This window comes from Poromitra crassiceps (genome assembly GCF_964638095.1).
Source record: "Poromitra crassiceps genome assembly, chromosome: 1".
Taxonomy (NCBI): Eukaryota; Metazoa; Chordata; class Actinopteri; order Beryciformes; family Melamphaidae; genus Poromitra; species Poromitra crassiceps.
Genome location: NC_139623.1, coordinates 48384081 through 48403263, shown reverse-complemented (window position 1 = coordinate 48403263; position 19183 = coordinate 48384081). Strand labels below are relative to the sequence as shown.

General features: G+C 44.0%; 1 protein-coding gene across 1 annotated transcript; it reads right to left on the bottom strand.

The window, feature by feature from the left end:
- Nucleotides 1-2626: 2626 nt before the first annotated feature.
- foxred1 (FAD-dependent oxidoreductase domain containing 1) lies at nucleotides 2627-18901 on the bottom strand. The gene is made up of 12 exons (XM_083637148.1): nucleotides 18643-18901; nucleotides 17597-17817; nucleotides 13714-13824; nucleotides 13262-13380; nucleotides 12742-12836; nucleotides 12305-12406; nucleotides 11986-12062; nucleotides 10928-11088; nucleotides 10587-10716; nucleotides 10378-10482; nucleotides 8798-9059; nucleotides 2627-3017 (listed from the first exon to the last, which is right to left on the bottom strand). Exons 1-11 carry the CDS (start codon nucleotides 18794-18796, stop codon nucleotides 8805-8807), a joined length of 1530 nt encoding a protein of 509 aa, XP_083493274.1. The 5' UTR covers nucleotides 18797-18901; the 3' UTR covers nucleotides 2627-3017; nucleotides 8798-8804.
- Nucleotides 18902-19183: the final 282 nt, after the last annotated feature.

Genomic DNA, 19183 nt, shown 5'->3' with positions numbered 1-19183 from the left:
TTTTTGTCTTCTGTTGAGCCATTTTGTTATACTTTGAAGGCCGTAACAAATGTGTATATGTAATTGTTCTAAAGATTCCCTTTAGTTTTTCCACTTCCTCTCCTCACCCAGTCCACTTCCTTTACCTCACTTCTTTCCCTAGCTTTACTCCTCACTAATTAGTTATTTTGTTCCCTCACTGAGTGTCCCATTTGTCTGCACTCCTCAGTTTCCTCCATTCCTTCCACACCAATGCATGGGGCGACATGATGCACAGACAGCACTGGTAAGCAAAACTTATGTTTTACTCTATTGGTTTTATATCCTTATTCTTTACACTGTTGATCCTTATTCTTGGTTTGTATATTGTAGTTCAGATGGAGAAGTTTATCCTAATTTTACATGGGCTAAATCTGATTTGTTTATCTTTTCCTAATGCTATGATTTGTTTGTCTTACAGCATTTAAAGGGCAGCTCCTGTGTTTTTCCTCAATGCCCAAATATTGTGTGCTGGAATAATAAATACTTTCCTCTGGACAAAAGCTGTTTCTGGACATTCATTAGTTTCTGCATCCTGACCGATGCCCATGGTGACAAGTCAAATGGAAACTTAGAGCTCTCCTTTTACAGTAATATAAGAATATCGGCTAATGTATTGATATCGGAAAATGTTCACTCCCCAATATCGATAGCGGCCTCAAAAATCCAGTATCGGTCAGGCTCTTCTTGTTCCCCACCAACTTGACTTGAATGATTTCTCAAGGATCAAGCCCCCCGTCTCTCATAAGCTTATTCAAAACATGAGTTTGACAACCGCTATTTTAGCACTTGTGGTCGCTTTGTTGTTTCTGAAGATGAACAGTTTATCCATAAGGATTTAGGACAAACCCATTCATGACTTCTTTAAATAATATCAAGCACATTTTAAACTATTTTCTTGATACAAACTCATTTAACACATTCACTGCCAGCCGTTTTTTCAATACTGTAGGTAGGTTCTGCCAAGTTTTTTTTTTGAGGATTCTGGCTCATCTTTCAAGAGCCGAGGATTCTTTTCTGCTAAGATTTTGTGAACACAAATGATCTCAAAAGAACTAATAGAATGTGTGCTTTCTCTGTCTAAAAGAGTTAGTTTGTAGAGTTAGTAGTTATGTAGGCATTAGCAGTAGAATACAGCATGGTTTCAGCGTCTGAAAATTTATTCTGAGATAAATGGCTTTTTGTGAAATTCGATAGAACAGTCACTTTAACCATTTATTTTTGGCGTAAGACGTCAGACATCTAAACAATAGTTTTGAACAGTAATTTCCTCCATAGCAGCAGGAAACCCCCCTCTCCTTCAAACTCCTCCCTCTGTGGGTGTGTCTCTGGTGGCTTTGCAGCGTTTGTCACAAGCGAGGCTCTGCCTGTCTGTGCTGCCTGGCTGCTGCTCTTTGGGCGAGTCTGCATGAGTCGTTTCGGTTGTGAGCTCAGCTGCAATGAAGCTGCGTGCGATTGTGGGCTTTCTGCCGGTGTTTCAAAGTGTGTTGCACACATAATCTATTATGCAAATTTGCAATCCCCCACCGCCAGCTCCCAGCGCGATAATGCGCGAAAGCGAAAGCGTTTTCGCCAATCCATTTTACAGTATGAGAATGGTTTCCTCGCGCGTTCCCCTGCAGTTTTGGCTCGGCTTTTTCTAGTCTGGAGAGCACTGTCGCCACTTAGTGGGTCGGTGGAATGGGTTGTACACGTTCGGTGGCTCCAATATTTTTATAGGAGACGTGGGGGGCGTTGATCCACGTCCCACCGTCAAATTTTTTTTTTTTTTGACGAGTCAACTTGTCATTGGCAGTCAACCGTTGGATTTTTTTTGACGAGTCAACTCGTCATTGGCAGTGAACGTGTTAAAGGCCCCCCCCCCCCAAAAAAAATAAACGATATTCCAATCAGCTTATAGACCGTATAATAACTTTAAAATCGCCTTATAACTGTTGTTGATTTTTTACCTTCTGATTCCCCCCCCAATTGTACTTGGTCAATTTCCCCCTACTGCCCGGTCGCTGCTGCACCCCCTCTGCCGATCTGGGGAGAGCCGTAGATTAGCACCATGCTTCCTCCGACACATACGCAGTTGCCAGCTGTTTCTTTTCACCTGACAGCAGGGAATTTCACCGGCAGGACGTAGCACGGGGGAGGATCACGCTATTCCCATCAGTTCCCTTCAGGGGCGTACTGGGATCATAATTCAGGCCGGGCATTAGATACCAAGCAGGCCAGGCCGATACGGGCGGACGCGAAAAATTTGGGCCGTTTGAAGCTCAATTTGGGCCGTTTGAAGCCCAATTTGGGCCGTTTGAAGCCAGATTTGGGCCGTTTGAAGCCCAATTTGGGTCGTTTAAAGCCAGATTTGGGCCGTTTGAAGCCCGATTTGGGCCGTTTGAAGCCAAATTTGGGCCAAGTCCAATTTTACAATGAGATGCACCCAATTTAAACCTGAATAAAGTAATAAAACCACTAGTAAACCAGTAGGCGACGCCTGGCCTGCTGTTCAGTGAGTGGCCTGGCCTGGCCTGCAAAAAATTTTTTTTTTTTTTTGCAGGCCAGGCCAGGCCAGGCCACCGGGCATTTGCCCGACGTGCCCGATTATGCAGTCCGCCCCTGGTTCCCTTCCACTCCGAACAGGCACCCCGACCGACCAGAGGAGGCACTAGCACAGCGACCAGGACACCGACACATACACCCAATCCGGCTTAAACGTGGGGGCGGGGACCTGCGGCCCTTGTGTTGGTTGGCAGGGAATCTACCGCTACACTACCCAGACTAACGTCATGATCTTTAAGGGCAAAATAAGGACATGTCAGCTGTATTAGTCACATGAATGATTTCTAAAGTTTGCCCTTCTCTATATTTCCCCATCATTTCCAAGGAACAATTGACACCTCATTCATCTTGCCTTCAATCTGTCAAGTGGTGGCGAGTCTAGTGGCAGTCACTGGATGTGAAAAGCTCCACACTGTAATGACGCCATCTGGTGCACAAGTCATCTACTACAGCACCTTTTCCCCAAACAGAGAGAGAGAGACAGACAGACACAGAACGACACAACTCATGTTCAGTTTTCCACAAAAACATGAATAAATCATAAAATCTGATTTACTTGATCGATGTGACGCACAACAAAGATCAATTGTGGATTCTTCATAAAAAATCTCTAATCTGGATTCAGGAGTTCATCACACATGGATTCCATAAATTCCATTAATACAAACATTGGAATTTCCCTCTTGGATTAACAGGAAATATGTGTTAACTCATAAAAGGTACAGACATACACACTCTTCCTTTATGCTGCAAAAGTACGGTATTGCATAATGGTACGAGACATTCAGTTGTCCAATGGAAGGTTTAAAGCCAAAGTCGGTATTTCCCAGGATTTTGAAACAAAGTTTCCGGACAAAGGGTCACCAGCCCTTGCCCAAGTTTTCCTCCAACAGATTTCCCCAGACAACCGTCTCTACTCCTGCTATCCATTCCTCCTCTTCTAGCCCCGATACGTGCCGTTCTCTCTGGTATGGGGAGAACAATATCAAGGCAAACTCCATGCAAGACCCTGTCACGTTACTGATGCCTTCCTTATCAGCAAATATACATGGAGCAGAGAACATAACTCAAGACTAGGTGGGCGTCCCAAAACAAATCGATTCATGTAAGAATCGTGATTCTTATCTTCCATGATTCTGAATCGATTCCCAATTCCCAATAATCAATTTTTTATTTTCTTGTGATCAAGTTTTAATTTAAATTTTATGTTATTTTTAGGAAAAAGGGTTACAGGTACAGGCAGAACAAATCGCACTCACTGGAATGTGAAACAAAACAGAGGATATTCATTGGAGTACAAAATAATAAACAAAAATAAATGAAAGAATAAATAAATTATTGAAGTCAATGAGAACTGAGAAATACTAGTTTTTATTTGTGCAAGTTTAGGGTGAATAAATGTTACCTTTTTACTAGGCATATTGCGCGCTACGCGCACTCGATTCCTAGGTTCGCCCGCCCTGCTCGCGGAGCTGGCCCTGCAGCTCGCATACGTAGCTCGGCCTTTGCGCGGCCTCGCCTGCTCTATTGGGGGTGTGTGTATCACTGATGATGTCACAATGTCTATTACATCATCAGTGATTTCGCCAGTGGGACAAAAATTGAAACAAACGGAGAACATTGCCCACTTGCTCTAAATCTTATGACATCACTGATGATGTCATACAATGACATCACTTCCAGGGGGGATTGAAACAGAGAACATTGCCCACTTGCTCCCTTTTATAATAAGATAGCCTTGCCTTTGTGTACTGCACTGTTACATTGCAATCAGTTGATACAACTTTTTTAAATATAAAAACTACAATCTTCTCATCCAGGGTTCATACACATTTTGGCCAATGAATTTCCATGACTTTAAACTAAATTTCCATGACCAAACATTTTCTCGGCGTATACATGAAAACGTGAGTAATGAGTACGACATTCTAAATTTAAAATGTCACTATTAACAGATTACAAGAATTGAAAAACTAACATGGTCAGTTAGTACTCTAATGGCTAACGTACACCGCTTCTGGAACAGATGCGGTCCGACAAAAATAGAACGGGTGCGTAATCTTTCCGTACCGCATGTATCGCCCATCAATTAACATGGGCGAAAGTCGATCCGGCAGTTTTACCGGATCCGCAACGCCACCCTAACGCAACTGGTGTACATTGCCTGTAAGGCTGGCTTTACACGGTGAAACTTTCAGCCAACTAGTTGCAGGTTGCAAATTGCATGAAACATAATTTTCATGCAACTTGACATTTAGCAATTGTAAAATAATCAACCATGGTCTCATGTAACACTTGTTTCATTAAAACAGCTACAGTAGCTAGGTTGGTAATGTTTCATCCGTCTATAGTTTTTCCTTTTCTCTCTCTTGCTACAGTAGATTACTGTATCAAGTGGGGACTGCCATTGTAACTTGTATCTTTGTATCTTATTTTGTATCGTTTTCTAGCTGCATAATTATCAATTTGGACGTGTTGTATGAGGTTTTCTTCTGCCACTGGCTGGCTACTTTCTTTCATTATGGCTGTCCCGGAGAATAGGAAGAGAGCCATCAGTGCATTAATAGCCTACTTATCAGCGTTTTGATTGGCTGTTGCATGAAACTAGTTTCACAAAGCTGAGAGTTTTGCAACTGTTGCAGCTGAGTTTCAGACAAGTTAGAAGTGTGTTGCAGAAGGCTTTAGACCATGCAAATCATTTGCAACTTAGTTTCACCTCAGTTTCAACCAACTAAAGTTACGTGAAAGTTTCACCGTGTAAAGCCACCCTAACACGTTAGCCCCAACACTGACGACAACAAAGATCTTGAGTAGGGCTGAGCGATATGGACCTAAAATATTATCTCTGTAATTTTTTCTCTTTGACGCCATTGACTATGTACAGTATGTATGACACACACGCGCACACACTTAACGTAGCAGGTTGGCATCTTCGAACGAGTGAAAGAATAATGATAATTAGCGCCCAACATTGCCTTAACATTCCCTCCACAGTTATCGCCACCTGCTTGGTAGTCGACGAGAGAGACGTGCTGCTCGGTGTAACGATAGCAGATCGCTCGCTGTGGGGAGCAGTTGCAGTAACGTTAGGTTGACGAGCAGCAGCGCTTTGATGCTTGCCTCCTTTGCACGTGGCTCGTTAATGTCTCTCATGTTCAAAATATGGAATGTTTTGCCACAACACAACCTGCATTTTGCTCGGCCCGGGTTTGGTCTGTTGCGGTTGCCCATGACATGTAGGCAGCCTATTTCCTCAAGCGCCAAGTGCAAGCGGCTAGCCCTGCCTGCCTGCCTCCCCGAGTTTATGGAGCTGTATCAGGCCACCACCAAACCAGTTTTCAGCACGTGCCTACTTGTGAACGTTATATTGTTTCTTACGGTGCGGCCACACTTGCGTGACGTTTGACGCAGGCTGTCACTCCCTGAATCTCGCTTTAATCTTCATAACAGCGGCTCATTACCCGCTGTACACAATGTGCACGAGTTCTGCACAAGCACTCGCGGGTCTCTCCTCCTTTTACCAACTCTCTCACTAATTTCACCGCTGTTTACATGCTTAGCTAACCCTAACCCGGCTAGCTAACGCTAACACGCTAGTTATACTTAGCTTAGCTGTTAGCTACTTTAGCTTAGCTCTCTCCCTCTTGGTAAGATTCATGTTCGTTACGCATAACATTTGTGTATATGGAGGGGGAGAAGTCTCCCACTAGTGTTGATGTCCAGTGTGATGGCAGAGACACTGGGAAATGTGTGTTTATTTGTTGCGTCGTGTGGAACGTTATAGATGAGGAATCCCGCAACTTCATTTCAAAAGCACAGCAACGACCAGTTAAAGTGATGGTACCAAACTTTGGGAACTTCCAATACCGAACCGTTTTAAATAAAAAGTATCGAAAAAGTATTGAAATTTCGGTATACCGTGCAACCCTAGTAGCCAGGTATCCCAGCATGCTTTGTAAGGCATCGAGCGGCGGGTGGCAGTGACGAGAGGAGGGGCGATTTTGAAATCGACCAATTGAAGACGGAAATACAGCAAGACAGCCAATCAAGCTGCAAGCACCAAGCGATCAGCAGGCAACAGCAGGCATCTGTCTACACATGACAAACGTTGGTGTAGTCTGGCCGGTGTGTTATACCGCATTCAAGACAACTCGGACCGCCCCGGACATATTTGTGTTGACGCTGCACTTCCCGCTCGGGGGGAAAAACCAAACACAGGCTACAGGTTGCTATAGCAACCTGTGTTCAGTTAGCATTGTAGCTACCTACTAGCTAACAATGCTAACCGAACAGGCTGAATGCTGAATTTCACATATTGCTCTAATCAGAGTAAAACATAGATGACACAAACACATATTAATGTTAACATTACATAATTAAGACATCAGATTTTGAAAAAACTTTGGGGATTTTATTTTTTCACCATGACTTTTCCATGACCTGGAAATTCTATTTTAAATTTCCATGACTTTTCCAGGTTTTCCTAGCCTGGCTAAGGTTTTCCATGACCGTACGAACCCTGTTATACACTTTATTCTGCTTTCATGCCATAATTTACTACACCGCCTTTCTTAGCACACAGTTAGACTCAGCCCTCAGTCTTAATCCGTTTCACTCCTGTAAGACTGAGAATATTACTATTTAAATCTTTGCATAACGTTAGGTGGCGCTGTTGGAAGCCTTGCATCGGAGAACCAATCATGAGTGTTGTGGGCGGGCTTGCTTTCTGGGGGCAGTGACGCTCATGCAGAACCGGTGTCTCGCAAAACATCGTCGCATTTGCGGAGAAACATATTAATCACTTAGAAACAAACATAACCTGTTAATAGGACGTGTTTCATCCGGCCCCGGCGGCTAGAGGTCTTTCCCCCAGCGATAAACCCGACTCCCGAGGCTAACGTTACAGAGCCTGCTGATGACTTCACACAGTAGCAAGCAGACCACTTCCGGGTAGGAAAAATTATTGTAAAATAAACCACAGCTATAAATTTTGTTTGGAGCATATCAGCTTCATGCTCTGTGTTAGGACTATGATAAATGGCATTGACGCTACCAAATAAAATTCTAATAATAAATGTAGGCGTGTCTGCTGCCGGCGGTTCTCGCCGGGCTCGGACAGACAGTTTCTGACAGTGAAATTCCCAGACGTTTGGTGGCGCAGCTCACCAAACATCTGGGAGCCGAGACTAGCACACAGTGGACTGGAGTAGCTCCTGAAATCCCCCTATGTACTGAATCGGGAATCGTTTTGAATCGGAAATCGATTTTGAATCGAATCGTGACCCCAGGAATCAGAATCGAATTGTGAGATGCCAAAAGATTCACACCCCTACTCAAGACCTTTTCTTAATTCACCACACAAGTGATCCTCCAAGTGGCTTGAATCTTCTATATCTATCTATCTATCTATCTATCCATCTATCTATCCATCTATCTATCTATCTATCTATCTATCGATCTATCTATATATGAATTTGGCAATGTGGACTCTGTCACAGCTATGCCATTTTAAGAGTAAAGAGCACCCGTGCGGGTGGCCTGGTGGCAGAGCTGGATTTTTTAATTAGGGCAGATTAACTGCCTGCCCTAAGGCTGAGGCTATAGTTCAGTGATTGACATCATTGATGATGTCATCAGTGATGTCATTAGTGCCATTAGGGCAGGCGAGGCCACGCAGTGGCCAAGCTACGTATGCGAGCTGCAGGACAGGCGAACCAGCGCAGTGGCCAAGCCTAGGAATCGAGCAGTGCGTAGCGCGTGAGATGCTTAGTTGAAATAAAATCCCTACACTTTTGTACCACATTTGATTGTTAATCCTTTGGCCCCTTCAAATGTCTGACTCAGCTAAAAGAAAACATGATCACTACCGCCTCAAACAGTTGCTATATTGTCATTTTAAAGCCAAATAAACCAGTGGATCATAACAATGAGGAAGAAACGGACGATTAATAATAATAATAATAATTATAAATTGATTGCATTTACAGTATATACATGTAGCGCAATTCAAAGTACCCAAAGCACAATTATTTGCCAGTAGTACATTCCGCCAACCTCCGATCATGCAGTTTGTTTGATTAGATATTAACTAGTAATATCCTTCGTTGTGAAGAAATTCCGGGGAACACGTCTGTGAACCCTAGTCTCAAGTGATGTTCTACACGGTATGTACATTTGCCGATTAGAAAAATCACCTTGCATAGAGTTGACCATAAACAACACGTATCAGGACTACCTTTCTTCTACACTATGTTCCTCTCCAGTATGGGCTCTTGGGCCAGGATGCGTCTGAAGCTGAAGGCGCTCAGGTCCAACGTTTTGAAGTTCCCGTCCAGGATGAGCTCGGCCATGGCTCGGCCCACGGCGGGGGAGTGCTGCAGGCCGTGGCCACTGAAGCCAGTGGCAAAGTACATGTTGTTGACCAGCGGGTGAATGCCCAGGATGCCGTTCTGGTCGAAGGTGTTGTAGTCATAGAAGCCTGCCCACGCGCCAGTCACCTGAGAGGAGGGACAAGAGGAAGAGCACCCAATTTCCTTTAGTTTGAGGATATGTAAAAGAGTTCAGGTCTGAAGTAGGGTTAGAGCCATATTGGGGGCAATATTGGCCTTAAATTAAAAATGTATAGCACGTAACTTTTGTACAGTCTCCCCCTTCTGGCAGCGAGAGTACCTGTTCTGCATTCATCTGGTGTCATAAAAGAGTTCCTGACCATTTCCTTTGCTCTTCGTTTGTCACGCAAAAAGTGAAAACAGCCTATCAACATGTTGTTTAAACACTCTGAGCAATAAAATACAGCACATCTTCTTTATAGCATCCATGTTGTTTCCACATTATGACTTAAAAGCTGTTTTGGCTGTAAAAGAGTGGATAAATTATTTTGAGTGCAAAATCATCTCACGATCAGAATTTGATCCATTCGGTCCGATAACATTTGGAAAGTCTAGAAGAGCTGCACGAGTCTTGATAAATCACACCCGTTTTGAAAGGATTATGAAACAAACCAGGGCGATGGAGTTACCTCCCGTGGAGTTTGTGGACCAACTTTATCTGCTGAACGGATGGATGGCTCAGGATGTAGCGTTATGGCCCGTTCCTTTAAAACTGGGATGTGTGACGGTTCAAAGGTCATGAGCTCCGACGGTGCTCGTATTTTCTCTCCCAAAGTCAGAGGAGCCTCAGCAGCCCTGACCTAAAAACTCCAAGATGCCTGCTCCGTGCATCAACAGTAGTTCAAATCATAGTAAATACTGTTTATGAGCACTTCTGTATTATTTATGTCTCATTACATCGGCTGTACACACAGCACTGTCTAACTTCTATATGTGTGGACCTGTTGCTGCAGTGTTTATATGCGCAAAATACCGCAAAATGCCTTGTTAGTGGCCGGGCCAGCGAAGCGGCAGGGCCACTTATTGTATTTGCCTGTATTATTATTATTATTATTAGTGGCCGGGCCAGCGAAGCGGCAGGGCCACTTATTGTATTTGCCTGTATTATTATTATTATTAGTGGCCGGGCCAGCGAAGCGGCAGGGCCACTTATTGTATTTGCCTGTATTATTATTATTAGTGGCCGGGCCAGCGAAGCGGCAGGGCCACTTATTGTATTTGCCTGTATTGTTATTATTAGTGGCCGGGCCAGCGAAGCGGCAGGGCCACACTTGAAATATCTGATTTCAAAAACCCATATTGGTTGAACCATTATAATAAGAGTATGTTATTGAAAAGGGATATCATATATTTACAACGAAACATTGAGAACCTGATACACTGGACTTATGATACAACATAAAGGGCAGGCTGGATCCCACCCTACCTTGAGGCTCTCAAAAGCAGGAACACGCTGGGCCAAGTGGGGCCACACCTTCTGCTCAAAGAACTGGTGGTCCACCTCTAGATTACTGGAATCTGGCTCCTCCTCCTGAGGCAAGGCAGATAGAAACACACTTCAATTTCCATTATATCATTCATTCCCATTATAAAAACAGGCGGGGAAAGCGCCTACCGCCTAGTACTACTACTAACCTCTTCTGGCGATGCCCCAGTGATGTAGTTCCCTCCTAACCCCTCTCTTCTGAAGTAAACTCCAGAGTGGTCGATCAAGAAGGGGGTGTCTAGGCCTGGACCATCAGGACAGTTGACTACGTATACATACCTGGAGAAAATTTAAGGAGAGAAAAAAACGGAGCAACTATTCAATGTTTCCCCCAGAATTGCATTCTTCAAACTGATATGTGAATCTACCCAGTGTTTCTGGTCATAGTTTGAAGCAAGCCAATATATGTCAATCTTAATACATATAAAATTGAACTGATAGCACCTGAAAGCTTGATAGGGGAAATGTTACCCTTGGTTCAATGATGTACCTTTTCCGAGGCTCCACAGGCAAGGGGATTCCAGCTAAGCTGTCTTTGGGACCAAAGCCAATGCCCAACATCTTTGCCAGTTTTCCAGAGAAAGCTCCCGCTGCATTCACTACAATGGCACACTCCACCGGCTGGTACTCCAGACTGTTGGGCATCTGAACCTGCTCAACACAAAGCATTCAAGATTCAACATAATTTTAATAGCCATAGTGAGTAATCATATTGATTACAAATGAGGAATTTGTCTTTGTTGCCGTGTGCAGTATTCATGTACAGGTTGAGATGTGCAAATATAGCAAATGGGTTCAGAATAGAGGCAAAGTGGAACGTCACTTCCTGCTTCAGCACTGTACCAGAGATTTTCATCCGCCATTTATTTTCCCATAGACATTTCATAAAATGCTTATAAAAATAGTTTTACTTGGTCAAACCAAACGGTTCAGCTATATTTAGAATCGGGAGAGACCATAGAACAGTGATACTCAACTTGCGGCCCGGGGGCCAGATGCGGCCCGCGACAGGGTGCAGAGTGGCTCCACGGCCATTTTCTAATAATTTCACGTTAGTTTTCATTGTGAATTAGAATATAAGTCACAATAAAAACTATATCATACAAAATACAGATTTAAATACACTTGACACTTTTAAACAAAAACCCATCCCACGAGAACCCCTAGCCTATTACACCACATACATCATGTCATACATCGCAGTATATCAGTACACAAAGACACATAAAAGAAAAAGAAAAGAAAGAAAAGCAAAAAAAACAAACAACAACAACAACAAAAACAGATGAATGAAAATAAATATGAGAGAGGGGGGGGGGGTAAATCTATACATTTGAAATGCTTGAAGCGTCCATTTTCTCTACCTGGTCCAGGACTGGCTGCCAGATGGTATAAAAGTTGAGAGCACAACCCCTTGTAGCGTATCAGATTTTTTCTACATGTGTTTGAGAGTCAGGACTTAGGAGCGTTAAATCTATGTAAAACAGGTTGTCGGTTAAAATACTGTAGGCAATCCATCACAGCTACAGGACATATAGTCACACTTACATTGACATAATTGATCCTCTTGTAATCCACAAGGTCACCATCAACAGTTGTCATTACGTCTGTTGTATGCTTAAAACCTGCAGAAGAAACATTAGCATTAATACTAAGCCAGCAGACAACTGGCTGTTCCAACACAAGATCGTTCCCTGTTCACACAGGCATACAGAAGGCATAGAGTTACAAAGGAATACAAAGTTTTTTGGAAGATTGTAACTTTTCTGAAAGGCAATAAGAGTGATCACCAAAACTAGCGATCTGAAAAATGTTTATAGTATAGGGAAGATCGGTATATTTTGGTGATTAGGAGGCCAAAACGAACCTGTAACTTCTCCAAAGCACTGAGTGACACCCATAGAGATGGCTTTCCTTCTAAAGGCGTTCAGCAGAGTCCAGGGATCAAACCAACCCTCATTCTCCAACCCTGCGTTGAGAGCGGCAGAGGAAGGGAAGAAAGACAAGTAAAAAGAGAAATGATGCTTAATGTCCATATATTGGAATCCTAAGATGAAAGACATCTTTGAGTGTTCAACAGCTTGATGATGAATGCAGACACTGGAATGATTTCTCGGTTATGAAATATGAAGCTGTGCGTTGAGATAATATACTTGCTTTTAATGACACATTCACATGATGGCTGCCTCGCGTATCTTGTGTCCATTTGGAGCGTAGATGTAACGTCAATTTCAATAGGATGTGCACAACCAACGCCAACGCCTAGCTAACAGCAAGTATATGTCCAGCCTTCATCCCGCTCACCATATGAAGCTAGCACCACACCGTCCGTGTTGATCCAGGGGAATTTCTCCTTCAGTTGCGTGGGAGATAGAAGTGACACCTTGGCTCCGGCGTACCTAGCATCATGCAACAATAATCATTTCCGGTGGAGCACAAGTATGAGACACGTTTTGCGTTCCATTCAAAGTCAGAAGTTGGAAATTCCCAGCTGGAAGGTTGCACACAAGATTAAAATTGGCCCCTCAGTAACTGTAAGAGCAACTTTACATTTAAAATGTCTAAGTTTCCCCATTTATCACACTGACTGACTGATAGATTTCGAGCCAAAGTGTAATTTTAGGATTATAAGCGTGTTAAAAGTGTGTGCCACCAGGTTCATGTGACATCAGATGGGGTTGAGAAATCTTGCTCTAGTTTCCTACTGGGAATTCTGACATGTAGGGCAATTCCATTGCATTTTCCCTAATACGAAATCGGAATTTCCAACTTTCTGTCATCTGTGGAACGCACGCTATCATATATCGACGGTAACAGGACTGACCTCTGGGTGCTGTAGTTCTCCTCCATGATGTGGGCGACATTCTCGCTAGCCAGGAAGAGGTACCCTGAGTGGTTGAACTGCAGATCCACTGGGTCTTCATCCAGCACACTGAGGTGTTCCTGGGAGGACAAAGTTTTCATCACTTTGGACTCATAAACCTCCACAGATAATCATTTCTACCCTACGGGGAAAACCCATAAAACATCTACAGTGCTAAAGGGCTGCATCAAACTGGTTTGAGCAAACACACAGCTAGAACCTTTTGAGAATTAATAGAGACCTGGATAGGATATATAAGCCTCAGCTGCTCTTCCTCACATGTCAACGTGACAAGCTCTTACCCCCGATTGGGTCACTGTGACATTTGCTAGATTTAAAGGATTGTTGGCTCATTCAGTGTGCGGTGACCCGGCAGCGGCTCCACACGAGTGGTTTACTTCCGAGTGACCTACATTGATGCTCCTCATGAAGTCTGCAGAGGCCAGGGAGAGGTGGATGTTCTCAGGCAGGGAGAACTGCTGCCGGATCCCCCCTGCGGATAGAACTGTGGAGGCCCGGGAGTACTGGAGAGAAATACACACAGCGGAAGGCAATTATACAGCAGTTATGTAAGGGGTAATGTACAGTACAGCCGGCTGGTCGTTATTTCAAAATAAGCACCGAAGCTTTACCGTTAAGCCACTTCTAGTGTCCAGGTGTTATGCCGAGTTTTGCAGCCCCACTCGGCAGCAGCTAAACGCATCCCCACCTCACGGGAGCATATTGTAATGATTTATACAGAAATGTAACTGTTTAAAAGTGATATAATTGTCTGGGTAGACGTGACCTCTCCGTTTTCTAAGTTAAAACAGCCCGGAAATATGGTGGGGATGCAATTCTCGGCGGGGATGCGGAAACGTCCACGGCACCTGCCGCAGGCACAAATTAGAGCCGTGCTAAATCATCTGCGCCCCCAAAATGCCAGCACAAACGGGATTTGGGCGGTCTTAAGCACCAGAATTATTCACAGGTGTGGCCAGGCAATGCCTGGGCATTACATCAATAAAACCAATCAGATTCCTGTCTCGCGATCGCTGTTTGCGCGAGGCATGCAATAGGCTGTAATTTTCTCCATGCGTAATAGAGTGGACTCACTCGTGCCGAGGACAGAAAGAGATGGAGAGAGCTTATTGACAGATCGTCTGTGGTGCCAACAACCCTCTGGGTTATGGGATAGGTGAAGGTGAATAGCCTATGTCCATTGTCCAACAAGTTTTCTCAATTCATTTCCCTCTTTGCAATGTGATAAAAGTTTCTTAGTGAGTTATAGTTGATTGCCTCACTGAATTATCTGCTAATACCCAATTTTAGCAGCAGAATTTGATGTCCTGGCGTGGCAAGGCTGTGCGTAATGACATATCCAAAAGGAATTTTACTCTGCACTGCGCTGCGCAGCACGGAGATTATGGTTCGCTCAAGCGCAGTATTTAGCACGTAAGAGGTGCTTTTAAAAGCTCTTAGCGCAAAGTAAGTGCGTGCTGCTGACAATGGGATAATGGCATCTATCCCCACATTTTTGCGCTGAAACGCCTGGTTTGGCATGTGGCACGCCTATGTCCAGTACAATTATAACAGGCATGCGCTTGTGCACGCCCCCAATTTGCATTGCACGCGGCATTAAATGAGCACAAACGCTAAATTACCGCTTTTGCGAAGATAGGGCCCAAAGTATTTTACAAACTTCTACCAAAAAACTAGGACTGTACAATAATGGAGGAGAAATGTAATTTTGGCACAAGGTGGACATATACGTCCAGGACCTATAACCTTGTCCAGCTTCCCACCCTCAGACACGGCCAAATGTGTCTGTAGGAATGCTCGACCACGCTGCTGGTAAGACGGGGAATGACTGGCGGCACTCGTGTTGGTGTGAACACCTGGGCACCCCCATGTTTGTTTTTAATTCACATTCTTCTAAAAAAATATTCTGCTACATTTTTTTTTAATAATTTTATATTCTACTTTTTCTGTCTCAGTATGCTCTACTTTTTGCACTCTAATAATAACACTTTAGTCCCCCCCCCCCATGCCATTCAATCAACATTGCAATTGTCAGCTGAATTATGTTTAAATACCCCCACCTGCTCTATTCTTACTATTCTAATTCTCTTAGTTGTGTCCTTTTACTAATTACTGGTGCAACAAAAAAAAGAAAAAGGCAATTAAAATCATAGGTGTGGATGAGGACTCTGCCCATAAGGATTTTGCCATCACCAAATTGAGCCATCGCAGAACAGTTGCTGCAACAACTGTTATTTTCAAAATGCACACTACCAAGTGCCCAGCAGACCTGAAAGCGCTGCTACCCCCCGCTCATGTGCCAGGTCCAACCACCCGGAGGCTCCCACCCAACCATGCCCTGTCACTGCCCAGGGCAAACACCAAATGCCTGGACAGGAGCTTTCTCCACTCTGCCATAGCAACATGGAACAGCCTTCCCCCCGCGGTTGTTGGAGACATTACATCAAGCAGTGTTGATGCCTTCAAGAAGAGACTGAACAAGCACCTCCTCAGCACGAGACCCTAAAACTCAAGGACTTCTATTTATCATACTTACCGTAAATTCCGGACTATAAGCCGCGGCTTTTTTCCCGTTTTTTGTACTTTTTTGCCCCCTGCGGCTTATATAACGGTGCGGCTTATCTATGGATTTTTTCCAAAAAAAAAAAAAAATCTCTCTTTTTTAGCACTCTTTCTAACTATAAATCCACTTCTGTTTTAATTTCCTCTCTTGCCCTCTTTTAACAACATAACATAACATAACATAACACAACACAGGTAAGCAGAAAGAAAAAGACGAAGCAAATCACCGCCATGAATGAGGAAATGACTCACCTGCTGGAGGCTGGAGATACACGGCTTGGGCTAAACTTTTACTCCGTGAAACACTATCGATTAAGTCCGACATCGCTCAGAGGTTTGAGCAGCTTGAAAACAAGTTTGAAAACGTGCAGAAGTCCATCCACTCACTCACTAAAGAAAATAAGCGAACAGAGTTTCTAATGCGGAAAAGCGCATCAGCGCACTGGAGGACAAAAACAACACAGTGAGTCCGAAAGTGGATAAAATGCAAAAACAAATCGAACCCCTGCACACGCAGGTTGATGACTTAATCAGCAGGAGTAAAAGAAATAACATTCGCCTGATCAATGTAAAAGAGGGAGCTGAGATTGGTGACATGGACGCTTTCGTGGCAAAATCCTGTGTTACATCCTGGACCTGAAGGAAGGCGAGAAACCACCAGAGGTGGACAGGGCACACCGGGCGCCTCGGCCACGTCCAGACCCCGGCCTGCCACCGAGGGCCATCTTCATCTGCCTACTCCGCTGGCCCGACCGTCAACTCATCCTCCAGGCTGCGGGGAAGAAGCCCCTCACCTGGGAGGGTACGCGCTTTTTCGTCCGGCAGGACCTCTCCGCGTTGGTGCAACAGAAACGCGCAACATACAACAGCATCATCGAAAAGGTTAAAGTCAATGGATATCGCTTTGGCGTACTGTACCCAGCGAGACTCGTCATAACCATTGATGGACAGCGGCGGAACAAGAGCTCAAAGTGAAACTGCCGAATATCTTTTGAGTTGGACTGGTCAATAGTACTGTGAGTAACTAAAATAAAAAAATAAAAAACGGAATTCTCTCTTCTTTAGCACTCTTTCTAACTATAAATCCACTTCTGTTTTAATTTCCTCTCTTGCCCTCTTTTCACCACACCGCGGACACTGTGTGCACTGTAAAAAAAACAAAAAATACCACAATGTGTGATTTTGTCTGGGGATTAGTGACCTGACTTTTGTTTTGTTGAAATGTTAATAAATGGGAGCTTCCCCAAACAGCCATCTCTTTCCCGACAATCCCCTCTGTGCACGAAGCCTTACATATGGTAATTAAACATCAAAACACCCGCGGCTTATAGACCGGTGCGGCTTATATAAGAAAAAAATAGTCACCTTTGAAGGTGCGGCTTATAGACCGGTGCGCCTTATAGTCCGGAATTTACGGTAATCAGTCTCACATATATGTATGAGTAGCTGCAGATCAATGCTAGGCTCTCTGAATGTTGTTCATGAAGCCTGTATCTGTAATAGCATAATAATAATAAAAAAATCCCCACATGGATCATTAATTATCATTTCCTTTGTGAAATCTATTCTTAACAGGGGGTTACAGGAAGTTCAGGAACAGTTGGAAATGTTTGGTAAAACAAGGACTGAAGCTGCAATCTGCCCAGCTGTAATAAGTGAAATATAAAACCACACAGGCCCAAGACTTGAAGTTGCGGCGACGGGCCCCCTCACCGTTGGGTCCTTCTCCACCACAACCACCCGCACCCCTCCTTGCACCATCTCCTTCTTCTTCAGCCAATAGGCGATGGACCAGCCCACCACGCCCCCTCCTATGATCACTATGTCCGCCCTCCCTGGAGGACGGTTTGGGTTCTTCTCCAGGGGGCTCCAGTCGCTCCCTTGCAGGGCGTCTGCCGCCTTCTTCCTCATGGCTGCCAGCTGGGACTCCAGATCTAAAGCACAAAAGCAGAACATTTCCCTCTCCCATTATAGTATGTTGTGTGAATGGTTTGTGAGCTGTGAGGCTAAATAGTTGCTTGTTACAGTTGAGTTATGTGTGTGTCCATTAGACTATGGCTGCCAAACTGAAAGATGACTGCATGTGGTCAGAAGCTTCACATTCTCCACCTCTGTCTACAGACAGAAGACAAAGTGCATTTGTCTGGTGGTGGGTTCATCACATGAAAACATATTGGAGCCCCTGCATTCGTACAGACCCTGTAATAAACAAGTGACTCTATTCTCAAGAATAGAGCAGGAGCCATAACCCGGATGTCATTCTCTCATAGAGAAAACTTCGCCCAAACTCCATTCAAAATTCTGTCAATTTGATGTGGCCTTGCATATCAGCAATGGTGCATACTTCATAAGAGACTCAATGCCATTTCTAAATTATTGGCAAGTGCACTTCAATTCGGCATACACAACAATCCACTTGGCAGTAATTATTTTGATCATAATTCACCTTACTTCATTGGCTCGTTTGTTACTCCAATTCTTCTTCCAACAAAACAGCGTGGTGGGCAGCAAGAAGTTGGAACCAAATCCAAAAGTTGAAATGTTATTGAAATAAGTAGCGTTAATGATTGAAGGACGATACGCCTGCCGAATTGTATTGCTCTTAATAAAAGGCCCCCAGTCATGTTCTACCAGATATATTTTTAGACAATGAGTAGATTTCGACGTGCCATGCCACATCATGTATTGCAAGTCAGAATGATTAAACTCAAACTCAAAAAAATTCTCCACATACATGAGCAAACAGCACACCAGCCCACCTTTGAAGAAGTCATTCTGGAGTAGAGGTCTGCTGGTGCTCAGGCTTTGACTTCCATGTCCACAAATCCATGTGTGTTGCTGTGTCACTCGTCTGGAGGAATATAATCCATGAGCCGTCCGCACCTTCACATGCAGTCTGCGCCACGTTGACATTGTTGGAAGCTAGTTAATGTTACATTAGCTAGCAATAGAGAGCCGCAGTAATGTAAACAAAAACAAGCGCTGCGACTGTATCCGCATGTCTCCGCCTATAATGGGAGTGAAAGTCAGTCACGACGACGCGTTATGGCCAAAATCCTGAGGTCACCGTCAAGATAGCCTTCCTCTCCTGCAAAGCAGACAGAAAGTGAGACGGCGTGGCTTTCTTGGATTTCACCACATGGAGGCAGTGTGGCTTCATGATTATTATTATACAGTCTATGATGGAAACATTGAACACTCGATCCCTTTTCTTCTTCTTCTTTCATGTATGGAAACATGAACACTCGATTCTTCTAGGTTACGATTCTTCTTCTTCTTCTTCTTCTTCTTCTTCTTCTT

Coding starts and splice junctions, on each gene's coding strand:
- foxred1 (XM_083637148.1), bottom strand. CDS start 18,796: ATGTCAACGTGGCGCAGACTGCATGTGAAGGTGCGGACGGCTCATGGA. Junction 12,063..12,304: donor GTGCTTTGGAGAAGTTACAG/GTTCGTTTTGGC, acceptor TTTCTTCTGCAG/GTTTTAAGCATACAACAGAC. Junction 9,060..10,377: donor CTGCTTTTGAGAGCCTCAAG/GTAGGGTGGGAT, acceptor CCCTCCTCTCAG/GTGACTGGCGCGTGGGCAGG.